The sequence below is a fragment of the Zalophus californianus genome, chromosome 3 (assembly GCF_009762305.2).
Source record: "Zalophus californianus isolate mZalCal1 chromosome 3, mZalCal1.pri.v2, whole genome shotgun sequence".
Taxonomy (NCBI): domain Eukaryota; kingdom Metazoa; phylum Chordata; class Mammalia; order Carnivora; family Otariidae; genus Zalophus; species Zalophus californianus.
In genome coordinates, this window is record NC_045597.1 from 117931552 (window position 1) to 117950762 (window position 19211).

Genomic DNA, 19211 nt, shown 5'->3' on the forward strand with positions numbered 1-19211 from the left:
TCCTTCTTGAACATGATAGGCAGGTTTATAACATCTTCCAAGTTATGCGTTTACTATTTTATTACACTAGTCTGTTTCCCACCAGAGATCTTTAATTTCTAGAAGCAAACACAAGGCAGAAGACATTTAAGACATTATAAATAGCTAAAATATTAAATGACATTAAAGTAATCTCTAAGGCTCACTAAGTACCTTCTAAATCCAAGAGGTCTTGGGAGTCTGGTTTTGAATCTGTTGGATCTATACTCTGGAGTACCTGCAGGGCTCTATCCATCTTATCCTAAAAAAGTAAATGGACACTTAGAAACTCAAAAGCTTTCATTTCAATGACCATAAAAATTACTCTTTCCAAGCATTCTCAAGGATAATAGATTTTAAAAGTATTGATAGTTTAACTATTAAACAAAAGAAAAACTCTACCTCATCTATATAAACAGGCTCAGGCTCTGATTTCTTAATTTCCTCCTCCTCATCATCAATTACATTCAATTTGTCCACAGCTGCTATGGAAACAAAGTAAACTTTAAGTTCCTCAGCATTTACTTTGGTATTTTAGTCACTAATATGTAAGTAGCCTGTGATTATCCATAAGAAAAAAAAGGAAACCCTTTAGTCATCACATTTCATAATTAATATACATTATTACATATGTTCATTCATTCATACCACAAACATTTATTAGCCCTCTATGTGCCAGGCATTGGAAATACATCAGTGAATAAAACTGCAAGAATCTCTGCCTTGATGGAACTTACCTTCTAGTGGAACAAGTGAGCAATATTAACGGGAACTGTCATTATAGGTATTTTCTGGAAAACTGAGTGTTACCACTAGGGTGAATATACAAGACAGTAGAGTGTAATCTGAACAGCTAAATTCAGAGTTAAATACATGAGCTCCTACACTTTCCTTGCTACAAAAATGTATTTCCCAAGGGCGCCTGGGTGGCTCAGTCGTTAAGCGTCTGCCTTCGGCTCAGGTCATGATCCTGGGGTCCTGGGATCCAGCCCCACATCGGGCTCCCTGCTCAGCAGGAAGCCTGCTTCTCCCTCTCCCACTCCCCGTTTGTGTTCCCTCTCTCGCTGTGTCTCTGTCAAATAAGTAAATAAAAAATCTTAAAAAAAAATGTATTTCCCAAATGAACAAAAAAATACTCGATTTCATCTTCAAAATGAAAAAAAAATACTCAATTTCAATCTAACTTTGATAATAGTTTTAAAGCAACAGAAAACAAAAAAAAAACCCACCTTTCAAAAAGAGAAGGTTGAAAGATAATTTATAAAGGTACATAACCAGAAAACAATTTAATGTTCACTGGCGTGTTGCTGTAATGTACTATATTTTAATAAAGTAAATTTTGATAAAAAATAAAATTACAATAAAAATCTACCTTGCCTCTAATCCAAAAATCTGTTGCGCTCCAGGCCACATGAGAGCCTTGAATGAAGACATCGTGTTCTGTCTGAAAAGTACTTAAGGTTTCCAATAAAATGTACACCCCTCAGGAAAAAAAAAAATCTCTATAACCAAAGGATTTTTAAGTCCCAACAGTTAGCCACTTACTTCAAATATGTGGCTAACTTTCAAACAGGTCCTAAGAAACAGAGCTCAACATCACATGAGGATATACTGAAAAGCCAGAATAGTTTTCACTTTTAACACCACAGCTCAGGCTCTAGCCTATCCCAAGGGGTAATTTCTATAAAGGATCCCCTGAGCATGGTCTTACGAAGTTATTAAAAACAGCGTCACCAATTTTCACAACTACTTAGAGTCAGATTAGAGGAATAAAAAGTATAAATACTGGCAAAGTACTCAGTCTTTAAGTCTCTCAAGTTTACTTTAACTGGATGCCTCAGTCCGCCCATACAAAGATGATGTTCCCCACAATGCACAGAGCTTTCACAATTTAAGTTTTTTCTCTAACACCGATAATACAAACTAGCACTGACATGTCCTGCAGTGAGTCAGTATAGGTACATCTAAGAGCAGACTGGCTGACTTTAGAATCATGGCTCTATCACCTACTAGCCACATAAACCCTCAGCCTCAGTTTCCTTATCTGTAAAATGGGGTAACAGAAGAACCTATCTCAAGTTATGAGGATTAAATGAAATAGTGCAAGCCAAAGACTTTGCGAAATACCTGATAAATGAATACTCAAACACCACTGAACTGTATTATTTCTGATCATGAGCATCGTTAGTAATACTATTAGCTGTTCTTTACACTCAGCAACCCCCACCTTTCTGCCTGCATAACAAATGGAAGACTTCTCTGCATGGCTGACAGCAGAAGATCTGAAGCAGGAACCCACTGTCTTAATTATACTGTTTTATTATTGCTTCAAGTTCCCTAGGATCAAATCAAGGTGAGGAAAAATTTAAAATTTAGGAGTACTCCTAACCCTTGTAATCACACTTGGCACTTGTCAACCAGCCCCCCACCCCGCCACCTACGCCCTTCGATACTGTGGTTCAGTGATGAATAAAACCAATATTCTTTATACTGAAGATTCATTTTTTTTTTTAAAGATTTTATTTATTTGCGAGAGAGAGAATGAGAGATAGAGAGCACGAGAGGGACTGCCTCTTAAACCATAATTGGTTGAATTAAATATCTGCATGGTCATCACAGATTGTTTTATGCCTTATATGTAACTATGCACATTAATTCTCAGAGTTTAAAATAAAATGATAAAAAAATTAATTCTTGGAATTGACTTGGAATAAGTTAACCCTTTAATTTGGTAAGAAATTAAACTGTATTGTCTATAAATAATTTAAAACAGAGTAAAATGCCAATCTACTTTATATTCAAAATTGAACCAGGGCACCTGCCTGGTTCAGTCGGCAGAGCATGTGACTCTTGATCTCAGGGTCATGAGTTCGAGCCCCATGTTGGGCACAGAAATTACTTAAAAAAACAACAATAAAAAAATAACAAAACTGAACCATAAAACTCAAGTGTAAAAAACTAACAGATTTAATCTTCCCTAAAATTTAACTTACCTGCCTCAGACTCTATGTTTAAATTAGTTGTTACAAAATTAGATGGGAAGAGTCCTATTCCTCTGTGATTTTCTCCTTTCCACCAATTGGCATCACTGAAAATACAGTACAAAAATGTCATTTGTTCCTCTACATTTCAAGTACATTAGCAGCAAGAGGAATTAAAATAATTAAATTTAGCCTACTCTGAAAATACTAATTCATATCCAACTATATTTAAAAGCAGTTCTTAATAAAAGATATAGAAAAGCACAGATAAAGCAAACATCCACATTCCCATATTTAAATTTAAAACCAATTAACAAGTCATAGCTGACTTGGGGCTTTAAAAAAAAAATTATTAACAACCCCAAGTCCCAACCCCACATCCAACCTACCAAACCATTACCATAAAGCTGGTATGTAGCCTTCCTGTGAGTGTATTTTTGTTTACATACACCTATGGCAAAGTTTTTATATATATATATATATATATATACACATATATATATAAATCATTATAGATTTTTATATTTTATATGTTGTTTTCATATCTTGTTTATCCCTTTTAAAGACCCATCACCCGAATACAGCATATTTGATTTATCTATCCCCATACAGATGGACACTTAAATATTTCCAGTCTTTCACTTTATAAAGACTGGTGTAATGATTATTCTAGATTCTAGGGCACACAAGCAATAATACTTTAGGTTACTCACAGATGTGGACTTGCTGGGCCTCAGGATAAAAAACATTTTCCATTTTACCAGATACTGCCAAATAGTCTTCTTAACTGCTTATCGCAATGCACCACCTTCCTTCCCTCAGCAGCATGTGAGAATGTCATTTTCCCTCATGCTTAACTGTCCAAGCAACACTCGCTATCAGACAGGAGAGATATCGTATCTCAAGACTATGCTCATTTGCACTTCCTGAGCATCCACACGTTTTGCCGGTCATTCAGACTGCCTCTTCTACGAACTACTTGTTCATGTTTTCTGTCCACTTTTCTTTTCCACTGGGCTATTTATCTCTTTTCATGGATCTGTAGGAGTTCTTTATATATTCTGGATAGCAACTGTTTGTCTGAATTATGCAAATACCTTCTCTCAAACTGTCACTTGTCTTTTAACATATGTTTATAGTTTCTTTTACTGCATGGTGTTTTTTGTTCCATGTAATCAAATTTTAGCATTCTTTTATGGTTTATAGTTTTCTTAAATCTTTCTTTATCCCTAAACTCCCAAATCTGTTTTCTATTATACGTAATAGTTTTCAGTTTTCTTTCTTATCTCTCCCCCATATTTAAGTCTTCTTTTTTTTCTTATTCATTTATTTTAGAGAGAGAGAGAGCGCATGTGTGTATAAGCACGGGGAGGGGCAGAGGGAGAGGGAAAGAGAATCTCAAGCAGACTCTGCATTGAGCGTGGAGCCTGACACACAGAGCTCGATCTCACAATCCTTAGATCATGACCTAAGCAGAAACCAAGAGTTGGAGGCTTAATCGACTGAGCCACCCAGGCACCCCACCTCATGTTTAAGTCTTTAATTCATTTGGAATGAAACCATATGTACTATGTGAAACTAAATCAAAGTTTTATTTGTACTGTATAAAGAGCCATTCCTCCTGGCAAAAATTTATTGATTGGTACATTGTTTTTTCTACTGATTTAGGATATCTTATCTTTCAAACAGCAGGCTGCTATCTGTTCATGAGCAGACGGATCTGGATTCCATTCTGTTGAACTATCTATATACTTATTTACTACAGCTTATTAATAGGCCTTGATACTTGGCAGGGAAAGTACCGTCTCTTGCATACTTTCATATTTCCACATTAATGTTAAAATTAAAATGTTTTCAAGGTCTCTGAAAATAAGTCCTATTGGGATTTTAATTAGAAATTCACTGTATTAATATGGGAAAAATGAAATCTTTACAACATTAAAGTTTTCTTCACCATGAATATGGTATCTCCCTCCATTTATACTTAATATATCATAGGGGCGCCTGGGTGGCACATTCAGCTGAGCTTCTGACTCTTGGTTTCAGCTCAGGTCATGATCTCAGGGTCCTGGTATCCAGTCCCGCAATGGGCTCCACACTCAGCACAGAGTCGGCTTGGGGTTCTCTCTCCCTTTCCCTCTGCCCCTCCCACTTGTGCTCGCTCTCTCAAATAAATCTTAAAAAAATAAACATACTATATATATTTCTTTATATCTTTCAAAGAATTTTGTAACTTTCTCCATAAAGTCCTCACATATCTTTATTAGATTTATCCCTAGATCATTTATAATTTTTATTACTACTGAGAATGGCAATTTTTTTCTATTACATTTTCTAAATAGCTGTGATTAAAGTACCCACTGATTTTTGTATGTTGAGCTTGTATCCAACAACCCTGATGAACTCTTACCAATTTTAATAGTTTGTCCATTGAATCCCTTGGATCTTCTATATGGACAATCATAGAATCTAGAAATGATAATTTCGTCTATTCCTTTCCAAAAATTTGACTTATTGAATAGAAATTCCTAAAAATGAAACTTCAGGATGAATTAACTCCTAGGACTCTGAAACATCATTTCATTTAAAAAGTACCACAAAGATGTGAGCTATATATAACCCAAATTCTTAAAACCAGAAAATAATTGATGTATTGACAATTCTTATGTTTGCAGATGTCTATATAAAATAAGAAATTCTCTTACACACTTTTTTAAATTAAACATACCATTTTAAAAAGGACAGCTAAACTCAGAGGAATTGTTATAAAAAACCAGAAAACCCAACCTATGAAATGGATACGTGGATTTTATTTGAACCTATCAATAATTTTATCTGTAGCCTTCTCTAGTGGTCCTACTAATGTAGGATGTAGGATCATTTCCCTCCCAACCACTACTACAAACTCCCTGATGAAGTATAAAAGTAGGCAAAACAACCAAATGCCATGTCAAAGCATGATGACTCCTTCCTAGCCCTAATCCAGCTCTATCTACATTCTCTCCATGGACAATCTGTTGATTCTTTGGAATGTTAATGACATAAAGTACTGTTCAACTTTAAATTTCTAAATTAAGGCAATTCAGCACTATAATTTTACATAAACTGCTTAATAATTAAATGCAGCATTTATATTTAGAGCTCTTTATATTAAGAAAAAGAATAAATCACAGCTGAAGTGAGTGAAAAGTGATAAAGACAGAAACTTTACTATCAATTAACTGATTATACAGCTAAAACTTATGTTAACACTTAAGCCTACCAAAGAGGGGCCAAGTGACATCAGGTTAAACACTGAAGTTACAAAGCTAATGGAGACAGTTTCTGCCCTCAAGAATGAAAATCTAGTGCAGTGTTTTTCAACCCTCCTGTACCAACTAAGAACATGTTACCTTGCTTTACCTTGTGGGATTTGTTTTCTCCTTCCCCCTTCCTCCCACCCAAGGAAGTGCTGACCCTCTTCAGAATCATATAGCCGGAGAGACATATGTAGAGATGTGACTGCAGTACAGTATGAGCAATGCTACTATGTGCAGGAGCTATAGCAGCACAGAGAAAGAACTTCTAACTATTGGAAACTAACGACAGAGAGTAAAGGCTGCTCAGAAGATGTGAAATCTACATGGGTTTTGGATTAAACTGGCATTTGCTAGGAAGAAAAGGAAATTAGGGCTATGGAAATATAAATGACATCTGCTCTGCTGCCATTAGGTCTCAAAATAAATGAAAACCTGAGTCTCTCTTTTAGGCTACTGACTTCTCAAATAAAACAACTTATTTGCTGACTTTTGTTTTTTTAAGATTTATTTATTTGAGAGAGAGAAAGAGAGGGAGATTCTCCAAGAGAATCCCAAGCAGACTCCCCACTAAGAGGGAGTCTGATGTGGAGCTCAATACCACCATCCATGAGATCATGACCTGAGCTGAAATCACAAGCCAGACACTTAACCGAATGAGCCAACCAGGGGCCCCTTTGCTGACTTTTGTAATGACAACGGCTCAAGATTAACTGATGCCTTTTTTATGGATATGATAATCATGTGAAAAACCACAAACATACAAATAGTAAACCTGGAAATCTTGGTAATCTTGTGGGGGGTTGTTTCCTTAAAATACCTATTTTTTAATTTAGGGAGCCAATCCTACTTGATTATTTGAAAGAGTACATAAAGAACAAACAAGGGGTGGTAAGATAAAGCTAAAAATGCACAAAGTGAAAAGGTGGTTTTTTTTTTTTTTTGGTATATTCTGTTAATAAGAAATGTGTGCCTTTTCTATTAGCTCTGTATTTCTTAAGCTGAAGTCCAAGAACGATGTATCTTCAAGGGACTTCAAATTCTACATATGAAAATTTTAATTTTGTGCTTTCATTTCCACAGCAATATAAAAACAATGAATACAGTCATATTCTGGATCACACAGATAATCTCTTTAACTGAAGACTGCCATTTAACTTTAGGACCCAAGTTTGCATTTGTGCTTAAAAATCTTGCCAGTGATAATCCATCAACCAGAATGACAACATTTAACCTACAGGTGTTAATGAGCATATCTATGGAACTTTAAGATTGGGGTATCCTATCATTAAAATGACAGCAATCAACCTACATATTCCATCATATTCATGTTGAATTCTCCCAAAAGTTATAAAGACAAAAGTTCTCTTTTGCAGTGTTAAGTCTCAAATGAAAATACTTTTATATGAGTCTAAGTTGTTAAATGACTTTGTGCTTAAACAAGTGTGGAAATACACATGCAGCACAGCAACATAACCCTTTACTCACTGCAAGCCTCTAGACTGCAATAAGAGTATAATGCCACGTGAACATCAACGATGCCAAGGGATACATTCGGTACGCACAACAGGTACAAAAGAAAAAGAGAACTGAGTTATTAAAACACAGGGTGGTACAGCGCTGCTGAAGATAAGTGATGAAGTACCTGTGCCATTAATCAGTACTCTACTTACCTTGTAAGTAGCAATTTAGTTTATTTTTTTAAAGACTTATTTATTTTAGAGACAGCGGGGAGGGGGGGAGCGCGCGAGAGTGTGTGCATGAGTGGGAGGGGCAGAGGGAGAGAAGAGAGAATCTGAAGCAGACTCCAACCTAAGCACAGAGCCTGACTTGGGGCTGGAACTCATGAACCTAAGATCACAACCTGAGCTGAAATCAAGAACCAGATGCTCAACCAACTGCACCACCCAGGCGCCCCAAACAGCAATTTCTTTTAGAATATTTTCTCACTACATAAAACACTCAAAATTTGAATCTTAGAGCAAAAACTACTCATATTGTAGTTTAGTCTCTATTGACTTTACAAATTTAATTTTCTAGTTGTATAGGAGTACGTGAAGTATAAGCCTAAGTTCTTTTGTAAATATTCTAACTAAAACTACACTAAGAAGCCTGACATTTCAGACTCCGTGTTCAGTCTAGTGAACTACTTCTGCACCTTAATATTTATTTACTCTCATTCAGGGATGTGTTCCACTCCGAATAATTATTTAAAAAAAAAAAAATTTAAAGAAGAAAAACGATTACCTTCTTGACTGCCTAAGAGGCCCTCTTTTTCTTATTCTCAATTTCTTGCAAAATTTTTCCTATCCCATCAAAACCAAAGTTCACCTGAAACGAACCCCCTGGTTAAGCCTTTTTTCCCAGATGCTTGTACCTGGTACAAATCTGGTCTCTACTGGACCCCAACATTACCTCTTTCATGGCATTCACAATCTGTATTCCATACAAGTATCTATAGAAATTTTAACTCCAGTTAATCTAGATTTTAGAAGACAGAACTGTGTCCTCATTCATTTTTTATATAAACAGAGCCTATTACATAACACTTTCTTAGTAACTATTCACTGCGGGAAAGTAAAACCATTTTGTGTATCTACTCATTTAAAAACGCACTAGACTAATATATCCTTACTAAGTTATTTATAACAGATACCAAATGCATCTGCAATCTCTGTTCACAGCAACAAGCTGTTAGGTGTCACCCTTGCTAAATTTCATCAACTTCTTTTAAAAACCAAAGTAAAAAATAGAATTAGGCCCAAGAGAGACAGATCTATCCTTTTTTTAAAAGTTGAAGTGTAGTTGGGTGCCTGGGTGGCTCAGATGGTTAAGCGTCTGCCTTCGGCTCAGGTCATGGTCCCAGGGTCCTGGGATCGAGTCCTGCATCAGGCTCCCTGCTCCTTGGGAGCCTGCTTCTCCCTCTGCCTCTCTCTCTCTCTCTCTGTCTCTCATGAATAAATAAATAAAAAGTTAAAAAAAAAAAGCTGAAGTGCAGTTGACATACAATATTATATTAGCTTCAGATGTCCAATAGATTTATTCTTTACTATAACTTTGATAGAGAAATTGTGAGGAAGAGTAGAGTAGCAAGTTAAGAATTGGGGAAGAACTGAGCATAGCTTTTGGTTGCTTTTATCCGATAATATAGCTGGGGCGCCTGGGTGGCTCAGTTGGTTAAGCATCCGACTCTTGGTTTCAGCTCAGGTCTTGAGCCCCAGGGTTGTGAACTCAAGCCCGGCACTGGGCTTTGAGCTAGGCGTGGAGTCAGCTTGAGATTCTCAATTCTCGGGGCACCTGGGTGGCTCAGTCGGTTAAGCGGCTGCCTTCGGCTCAGGTCATGATCCTGGGGTCCTGGAATCGAGCCCCACGTCTGGCTCCCTGCTCAGCGGAAAGCCTGTTTCTCCCTCTCCCTCTGCCTGCCACTCTGCCTACTTGAGCTCTCTCTCTCTCTGTCAAATAAATAAATAGAGTCTTTAAAAAAAAAAAAGAAAAAAATTAAGGTATGAAAAGGCTCTATTATCATTTAAATACACCAAAGTCAAAGACCTGAATATCCAGGATTCTAAATAAAGAATATATTTAATAACTTCAAAATATTCCAGAAATAAAGATATAAAACTTACCTGTCATCCAAAACAATAATAATTTCACCATGTTTAAAGGTGAGTTCATTGTCCTCAACGGCTTCAAAATCATATAAAGCTCTCACTTTCCTTGCAACTTTATTATTTAACTGAATTTCTGCAGATGGATATAAAGATTTTGTTTCTGCATGCTGCTGCTTCTGTTCTTGCAATGATAATTCAATAGCTAATTTGAAAAATTGAAACACAAAAAACAAAGGAGGCAGAATTAATTCTGATTTTTTAAAAGTTTAATAATGTAATAATTAATAAGAATAAATGAAGTATTTTATTTGTCCAATTAAATGCTAAATAGTTAACTTTCTTGGGACGTGGGAGGACAGGGCAGAAAATCATGACTTTTTTTTTAATAAAGTTTTTGCTCATTCCTTATTATCACAGTCTGTCATATACAGCAGCTATTATTTTTATAGCAAACAGATTGTGACATTATAATATGGGTAGCTTTCCATATAGGACAAGCCGTGAACATATTTCTGTGCTTGACTCATAACTCTGGCATTAAAGAGAAGGTGAAATGAAATCTCTCCAAAGGTAGGACATTAAAAACATATTACTGACAAGGATTATGAATTAAATCGATATTGTATCATATCAAGTTTTCCTTACTTTTCAGACCCTACTAGATTTGAGGTAAAATACTAAAAGTGTACCCAGTTTGATTATAATTTTTATTTAAATAAACTGTTCTGGCAAGGATGTTTTAAGCAACACTAAATTATACGTGCTTCAGCATTTACCTTTAGCTATGTCTTCATCTTCTTTGTTTTTGTTCGATAAAGTACCATTCTTGGCAGCAGATGAGACAGTCTGTAAATGTATGAGTAAAATGAACACAGGCACCGTTTCAAAGAAAACACAAGCTCTATGATTACTCGCACATGTTAATTTTTTTAAAAACTGACGAGTTTCTTTTAAAAGTGAAGTTCTTTGTAAAAATTTGAAGTAGCAATTTTCAAATACTAAAATAAAACGTCAGAGTTTTCAAGAAAACATTATAAATTCACAAAGGGCACAAACTGGCTTACATTTTGCATTCATCTTAGTATCTGATACAGAACATGGCATACAGAAAGTACTTAAATAGGAATCTCTCCTGATTGTACTTCCCTGATCTCAACTGTCCAAGGTCTCTTATTCAGTGAGGGGCATCAAGCTCCACAAGAAGCGGCAACAAGAAGCCATGGTAATTACTGAAGAGAGAGGGCAAACAGAGACAACGGGTGCAGTTCTAGGAATACACGTTAAGCTCTCATTTAGTACTCATTGTACTTGAATCGTGGTGCTTCTTCAGGCACAGTAGGACTTAGGAAGGCATGTTTAAATTTAAAGGCACAGAAGACAGAGACGTCCACAATTCTGAACCATCAACCAGTTCTTTAAACACAGGTTTTTGACATACGAAGACAGAGCAGAAAAATGCTTGCTTTCATTACTTGTAAGGTTTTTGTCCCCAAATGCTCTTAGTTCTGGTCAACTCTAAAAGATTCTGTTTAGTCTACAGTCTAAGTTAAAATAAAATATACATTTCTCACCCTCTTAGTTTCTTTCCCTAGCCCGTATCCTAATATGAAGTGGAAGGCAAGAGGCACCGAAGCAAAACTCAAGATAGCATTCTTCTCCCACACTTAAATAGCCCACTCTGTGACTCATTATCCCTACCCTATCCCTATCCAGTAAACAGGATTTACTGTCCTACTAAAGCTATTCCCTACCTCTTCAAATAAATTTAAATATTTTATTTATTTGAGAGAAAGACTGAGAGAGAGAGAGAGAGAGACAGCATGAGAGGGGGGAGGGTCAGAGGGAGAAGCAGACTCCCTGCTGAGCAGGCAGCCGGATGCGGGACTTGATCCTGGGACTCCAGGATCATGACTTGAGCCGAAGGCAGTCGCTTAACCAACCGAGCCACCCAGGCGCCCTCCTCAAATAAATTTCTAGTCTTATAGTTCCACTCATCTATATGTAAGCCATTCACTCCAGGCAAATTCACTCTTCAACAAACAGGTCTTGAGGTTTCTCAATTCCATGAATTTGTTCATAGCATTCCTTCCCCAACAGGATCTCTTCCCTCCTATCTACTGAAATACATTCCAGTCTAAAAATTCTACCTCTTTACCATCCCAGTCTGTAGTTACCCCTCTCTTCTGGCATCTAGTCTTTGTTACCCCTCCCTCATCCGTATGTGTCACTTACAATTTAGTTATTTTTCCCATGTATATAGCTACCCTCAACATTTACTATAAATTTCTTAAACATAAGGGCTCCCTCATACATCTATGCCTTTTGCATGACTCTAGCCTTAAACAGATTATTTATAGCTGATTCACTTCTCAAAGTTCTGATATATAGAAGAAATTCACTCAACAATTAGAACATCTACTAAATATAAGGCACTATCTCAGACAGGCACCTGGAGAGTAAAGGTGGGAAGGGATGATTAAGACAGACCTTGCCTAGTTTTTATATAAGATACATACCTTCAAAATAGTGTAAGGTCAACCACGGATCTAAATGAATCTCTTACCTGAGAACCTGCTGGAGGAAAAGTAATTCCTTCTTCTTTCATTGATTTAATAGTTGCAGATATTAGACTAAACTGAGGATCCTTCTGAAACTCTTCTGACCATTCCACCATTAAAGACTTCAGTTTTTCACATACTTTAGGATGAGCCTTTTAAAGGCAAGGCAAAGAAAGAAATAAAACTATGGTTAAAGTAAGTACTTGAATTATTTAACAGATTATTATCACCAAAATTCTCTTTAATTATACAAACATCAACAAAAGTCCAGCAATCAATCCCTAGCCTAGGTGAGTGCTTGATAAATGCCTGTTTTCGTTTTAAGATAGAGTTGTTTCTTGTAAAATTACCCTTTTAACATCAATTTCTAACTCTTACTATAATGACAACAGATCTTTTATACTAAGGTTATTTCTTCTGTTTTTTTACTATGCTCAATATCAGATTAAGCTTTTTATATCAACTAAACTAAAATTCCTGGATTTTTGCCACTAATAGCAAGAGAAGCTTCAGAGTTTCTATCCCAAAGAAATCAGTAACAGAAACCCTATTGTGAAGCCCCCCCCAACCCTGCTCTAAAATAAAGGTCCTCTTTGCTTGCCATCTCTAGTGTGAATCAGTACAGGCGAGTGGTTGGTTTGGACTCTGAAGTTCTAGAAACCTGGATCTGAACTTCAGCCGTGCCACGTTCTAGCTGCATGACCTGGGACTGAACTTCTCTCTAAGCCTCAGCTTCTGCATTTATAAAATAGGAATGACAAGAGAATCTAACTTTTAAGGGTTATTAAGAGCATTAAACAGGACAGTCTATGTAAAACCCTTAGAGCAGTGACTGCTTACTAACTCTAAATAAAGATTAGCTATTATCACATGTATATATGCTATGGGAAGGAAAAGAGTTTTTGGTGCTACAAATGAAAACATCCAGTTTTAGAACAGGAAGTTTATTTCATTTCAAACTTAGCTAAAAGTGATTTCATTCATAATACAACTTTATTAATGCTATAGTTAAAATGATAGACAGTATATGTACTTTTTAATGACTTAAATTTCTTCTCTTCTTAAAATTTACCTTATTTTTTATCACAGCACGTACTTCTGTTGCAAAATCACGGGAACATACTTCTAAATGAAATATCTTTCCACAGTTTGCCACACAAGCCCCAAGAAGCTATTAATTAAAATAAAAATCAATATACAAATGTTGAGATATTATCTTACTTAACTTACTGAAATAAATACACATTTAAAATTTGGGTCAAATAATAAGCTGACTTTTACTCACAGTTAACGCCTGCAGAGCAACATGAGGAACCTTATGATTTACCCTTTTCATTATGGCTTTTAGGCAATCTTTTGCTCTAAGGAAAAAAATGAAGAATATTAAGCATTTATTCAGAATTTCAACTTAAACATTAAAAATATAAGGCATTCTACTACCAAATAACTTTAAATTTAAAAATAAAATCCTGCAAACTTCACTTCATTAAAGGAATACATCTGTAAAATGATTCCACATAATATTTTGTTCACAGAACTGCGGAACTCTTAAAAAAAAAAAAAAAAGGAGGAGCTTGTTGCAAAGGTTGTATATTCCAAAATCAAGAGCCAAATAATTTCCTCTAAAAGAGAACACAGGCAGCAACCTCTCTAACCTCAGCTGTAGCAACTTCTTGCTAGACACGTTGCCAGAGACAAGGGAAGCAAGGGCAAAAATGAACAACTGGGGACCTCATCAAGATAAAAAGCTTTTACACAGCAAAGGAAACAGTCAACAAAACCAAAAGACAACCGACAGAATGGGAGAAGGTATTTGCAAATGTCTTATCAGATAAAGGGCTAATATCCAAAATCTATAAAGAACTTATTAAACTCAATACCCAAAAAACAAAAAAATCCAGTCAAGAAATGGGCAGAAGACATGAACAAACATTTCTCCAAAGAAGACATACAAATGGACAACAGACACATGAAAAAATATTCAACATCACTCAGCATGAGGGAAATACAAACCAAAACCACAGTGAGATACCACTGTACAGCAGTCAGAATGGCTAAAATTAACAAGGCAGGAAACAACAGATGTTGGCGGGGATGCAGAGAAAGGGGCACCCTCTTACACTGTTGGTGGGAATGCAAGCTGGTGCAGCCACTCTGGAAAACAGTATAGAGGTTCCTCAAAAAGTTGAAAATGTAGTGATCCGAAGAGGCACCTGAGCTCTAATGTTTATAGCAGCAATATTCACAATAGCCAAACTATGGAAAGAGCTCAGATGTCCATCAACAGATGAATGGATAAAGAAGATGTGGTGTGTACACACACACACACACACACACACACACACACACACACAATGGAATACTACTCAGCCATCAAAAAATGAAATTTTGCCGTTTGTAACGACATGGATGGAACTACAGGGTATTATGCTAAGCGAATTAAGTCAATCAGAGAAAGACAATTACCATATGATCTCACTCATATGTGGCATTTAAGTAACAAAATAGAGGATCATAGGAGAAGAGAGGAAAAAATAAAACAAGATGAAATCAGAGAGGGAGACAAACCATAAGAGATTCTTAATCATAGGAAACAAACTGAGAGTCGCTGGAGGGGAAGGGGGTGGGGGGATGGGGTAACTGGGTGATGGACATTGAAGAGGGCATGTGATGTAATGAGCACTGGGTATTGTATGATTGATGAATCACTGACCTCTACCTCTGACACTAATAATATATTATATGTTAATTAAGTGAATCTAAATTAAAATTTTAAAAAAGAGCCAAATAATTTCCAAAAGATCAACACAAGAGAACTATGTCATATAAATTATCTTCTTGTTTCTTCAAGACAGATTTAGTGTTCAGACAGCAAATTCTTATCTTAAAAAAAAAAGTGCAAGATATATACTCTTCAAAGGTGTAAGTATAAACATGTATGAAGGTACCCTGAAAAGCTGTAATGTTAAATGCTTTTATCAGTCTTCTAAAGTATAATCAGTTCAGCTTATGTGCTGCATTCCCCCGCCAAAAGCACCCTTTTTTATATTCACTTTTTCATAATGATATATTTACCTACTCATTCTTGAAGGGCTTCTTCAGTCTATTACATAATTTATCTACTTCATTATGAAAAGACTCCCATACATGTCTAAGTCACAGGGGAATTCCCTAAATAACTAGTCTATTCATTGTTAACATGTGTCCCTAGTGTGTCAAAGCTTTATATATCTCAGGTTTTCAGCTGAACTCTTTTCCCCTTGTTCTTTCAGGAGGAGGTTAATCCCATAAATCTGGCCACCAGGATCTCTTAACTTTTGTCCCCCAAAAGTAAAGAGCAAAATTCCATTTTCCTTTCAAAGTTACATCGGGGAAAGAGACACAGGTTATGAAGCTCCTAGACATTCATTGGGCATGACTGGGACTCTTACCCATTAGGAGTGCTTCCAACTTTGTCACATATGTCCATAATAAGACTCCAATCTTCTGTAGTGTTGTACTCATTTGTGGCTTTTTCTATAAGATATCAGCATACACAAAAATTAGGACATGTCACACTTGACAATAAAATACCAAGAAAGGCACACTAGTTAAGAAGCCCTTTTCTTTTGCCAAATATAAAAGAACCACTGAAAAACTTCAGAAGACAATTTTACTACTTTCAACTTTAAACTGTAAAACTATATGAATTAAATGTTCTAAGGTACACCAATAAAATGTCTTCTAAATAGTTAAATAACACTAAATAAATTACAAATCATCAATAATCCTATCAAATTCTAATTTGGAAGAAAGCCTTAAAAATGTATCATCACTGGTGCGCCTGGGTGGCTCAGTTAAGTGTCTGACTCTTGATACCAGCTCAGGTCCTGATCTCAGGGCTGTGAGTTCATCCCTGTGTTGAACTTAAAAAAATAATAATAATAAAATAAAAATATATCATCATATAAGGAAATATGGATTAGACTGTTCACAAAAGCATTGCTTTTATTTTTTTTTTAAGATTTTATTTACTTATTCATGAGAGAGAGAGAGAGAGAGAGAGAGAGAGAGAGGCAGAGGGAGAAGCAGACTCCCAAGGAGCAGGGAGCCCGATGCGGGACTCGATCCCAGGACTCTGGGATCATGACCTGAGCTGAAGGCAGACGCTTAACCATCTGAGCCACCCAGGCGCCCAAAGCATTGCTTTTAAAGAGCAAAAAAGGAAAATGGATTAATAAAATACAGTAAATTCATACAGTAGAATGTGAAAATGAGTTATACAGAACTAAAGGTACAAAAATGTATAAATCCCAAAATATAATGATTTGGTTTATACCGAGTTTAAAAAGCTAATAGTAGAATCTATAACATTCACCTAAACTTTCTTAACAGCTTTACTGAGATATAATTCACATCCCAATACAATTCACCCATTTAAAGTGTACAATTTGATGTTTTTAGCATATTCACAGACTTGTGCAACTATCACAATTATCTAATTCTAGAATATTTCATCACCCTAAAAAGAAATCCATACCCATTGGCAGTCACAGTCCAATGTCCCCCCATAACCCCCACCCTAGACAACCATGAATCCATTTCTATAAATTTGCCTAATCTGGACTTCTCGTATAAAGAGAATCATACAATATATGGCTTTTTGTGACTAGCCTCTTTTATTTAGTAGAATGTTTTCAAGTTCATCCATGTTGACGCATGTATCAGTACTTCAGTTAATTTTATTGCTGAACAATATTCCACTGTAGATATGCTTTTTTATTTATCCATTCACCAGCTGAACATTTGGTTGTTGTTCAATTGTTTCATTTTTTAACTTTTTGGCTAATATGAATAATGCAATGTTGCTATGAACATTTGTGTACAAGTTTTGTGTGGTACATACTTCTCTCCTTGGTATATATCTAAAAAAAGTGCTGAGTTGTGTGATTAATTCTATGCTTAATTTTTTAGGAACTGGCAAATAGTTTTCTAAAGCAGCCGTTCCATTTTACATTCTCACTCTACATGAATGTTTCATATAAAGTTTTAAAATATTCAATAACACTCTATATTCTCTAGTGATACTTATATAGGTAGTAGAAATATTAATAAAATGTATAATAGTGGTAAACATTAAACTGGAGGTAGGATGGGGGTATACAGGGGCTCACTTGTATTTATAAAGTTCTGTTTATTAAGTTAGGCCCTGGAACATCTAGAGATTATTCTCAGCATGTTTTTGTGGTCTGAAGTATTTCATAATTGAAATAAAAATTAAAAAGTACAATTTAAAAAAAGCATGATGAGAAGATAATGACTGCATTATGTTGCATTTTTACTCTACTTTTTTTTTTTAAAGATTTTATTTGACAGAGAGAGAGAGAGCACGCACAAGCAGGGGCAGAGGGAGAGAGAGAAGCAGGCTTCCCATGGAGCAGGGAGCCCAATGCGGGCCTCAATCCCAGGACCCTGGGATCATGACCTGAGCCGAAGGCAGATGCTTAACTGACTGAGCCACCCAGGTGTCCCTACTCTACTTTTATAAAATTTTAAAATCAATACTTTTTTTCTGCTATTAGAGAGACAGAGATATAAAAATTACCACTTTAGAAATACTGTTTAATCTTTTCCCTTTTTAATAAATATATAATTTCAAATATGGCCAAACCTGAGTATTATATTCATATAGGCCTATCGTAATAAGCAGGAAGGATGGTAGAAATCTAGAGCTATTCCTCTTTTAAAGGCAAGGAATAATAAAAGAAGCCACAAAATGAATAGGCTTAGCAAACCTTGCAAGTAGGAAAGAGAAATACAGAATCCAGTTAACCTCAGTTAAATGCTGGAACTCACTTTTTTTTTTTTAATTATGTTATGTTAGTCACCATTCAGTGCATCATTAGTTTTTGATGTAGTGTTCCACGATTCACTGTTTGCTGTAACACCCAGTGCTCCATGCAATACACGTCCTCCTTAATACCCATCACCAGGCTAACCCATCCCCCCATCCCCCTCCCCTCTAGAACCCTCAGTTTGTTTCTCAGAGTCCATTGTCTCTCATGGTTCATCTCTCCCTCCGATTTCCCCCCCTTCATTTTTCCCTTCCTTCTCCTAATGTCCTCCAGGCTATTCCTTATGTGCCACAAATAAGTGAAAACATGATAATTGACTTTCTCTGCTTGACTTATTTCACTTAGCATAATCTCCTCCAGTTCTGTCCATGTTGATGCAAAAGTTGGGTATTCATCCTTTCTGATGGCTGAATAATATTCCATTGTATATAGGGACCACATCTTTTTTTTTTCCTCAAAGATTTTTTTATTTATTTGACAGAGAGATAGCACAAGCAGGCAGAGCAGCAGGCAGAGGGAGAGGGAAAGCAAAGCAGGCTCTCCGCTGAGTAGGGAGCCCAATGCGGGGCTCGATCCCAGGACCCTGGGATCATGACCCAAGCTGAAGGTAGCCGCTTAACCGACTGAGACACCCAGGCGCCCCAGGGCCACATCTTCTTTATCCATTCGTCTGTTGAGGGGCATCTTGGCTCTTTCCACAGTCTGGATATTGCGGACATTGCTGCTATGAACACTAGGGTGCATGTGGCCCTTCTTTTCACTACATCTGTATCTTTGGGGTAAATGCCCAGTAGTGCAATTGCTGGGTCATAGGGTAGCTCTATTTTTAACTTTTTGAGGAACCTCCACACTGTTTTCCAAAGTGGCTGTACCACATTGCATTCCCACCAACAGTGTAAGAGGGTTCCCCTTT

At 36.3% G+C, this 19211-nt stretch overlaps 1 protein-coding gene across 3 annotated transcripts in view; it reads right to left on the reverse strand.

Moving 5' to 3' along the window:
* STAM2 (signal transducing adaptor molecule 2) overlaps positions 1-19211 on the reverse strand; it is a 48134-nt gene that overhangs the window by 12386 nt on the left and 16537 nt on the right. The window contains exons 2-10 of one of the 3 annotated variants that reach the window (XM_027589853.2): positions 15896-15980; positions 13750-13825; positions 13537-13635; positions 12470-12616; positions 10683-10752; positions 9922-10108; positions 3012-3106; positions 421-500; positions 193-280 (exon numbers count right to left, since the gene is read on the reverse strand). In XM_027589853.2, coding sequence (XP_027445654.1) covers positions 193-280; positions 421-500; positions 3012-3106; positions 9922-10108; positions 10683-10752; positions 12470-12616; positions 13537-13635; positions 13750-13825; positions 15896-15980 — 927 coding nt within the window. Of the gene's footprint in view, positions 1-192; positions 281-420; positions 504-3011; positions 3107-9921; positions 10109-10682; positions 10753-12469; positions 12617-13536; positions 13636-13749; positions 13826-15895; positions 15981-19211 lie in introns of all 3 variants that reach the window. The other 2 variants (XM_027589852.2, XM_027589854.2) reach the window with 2 other exon arrangements.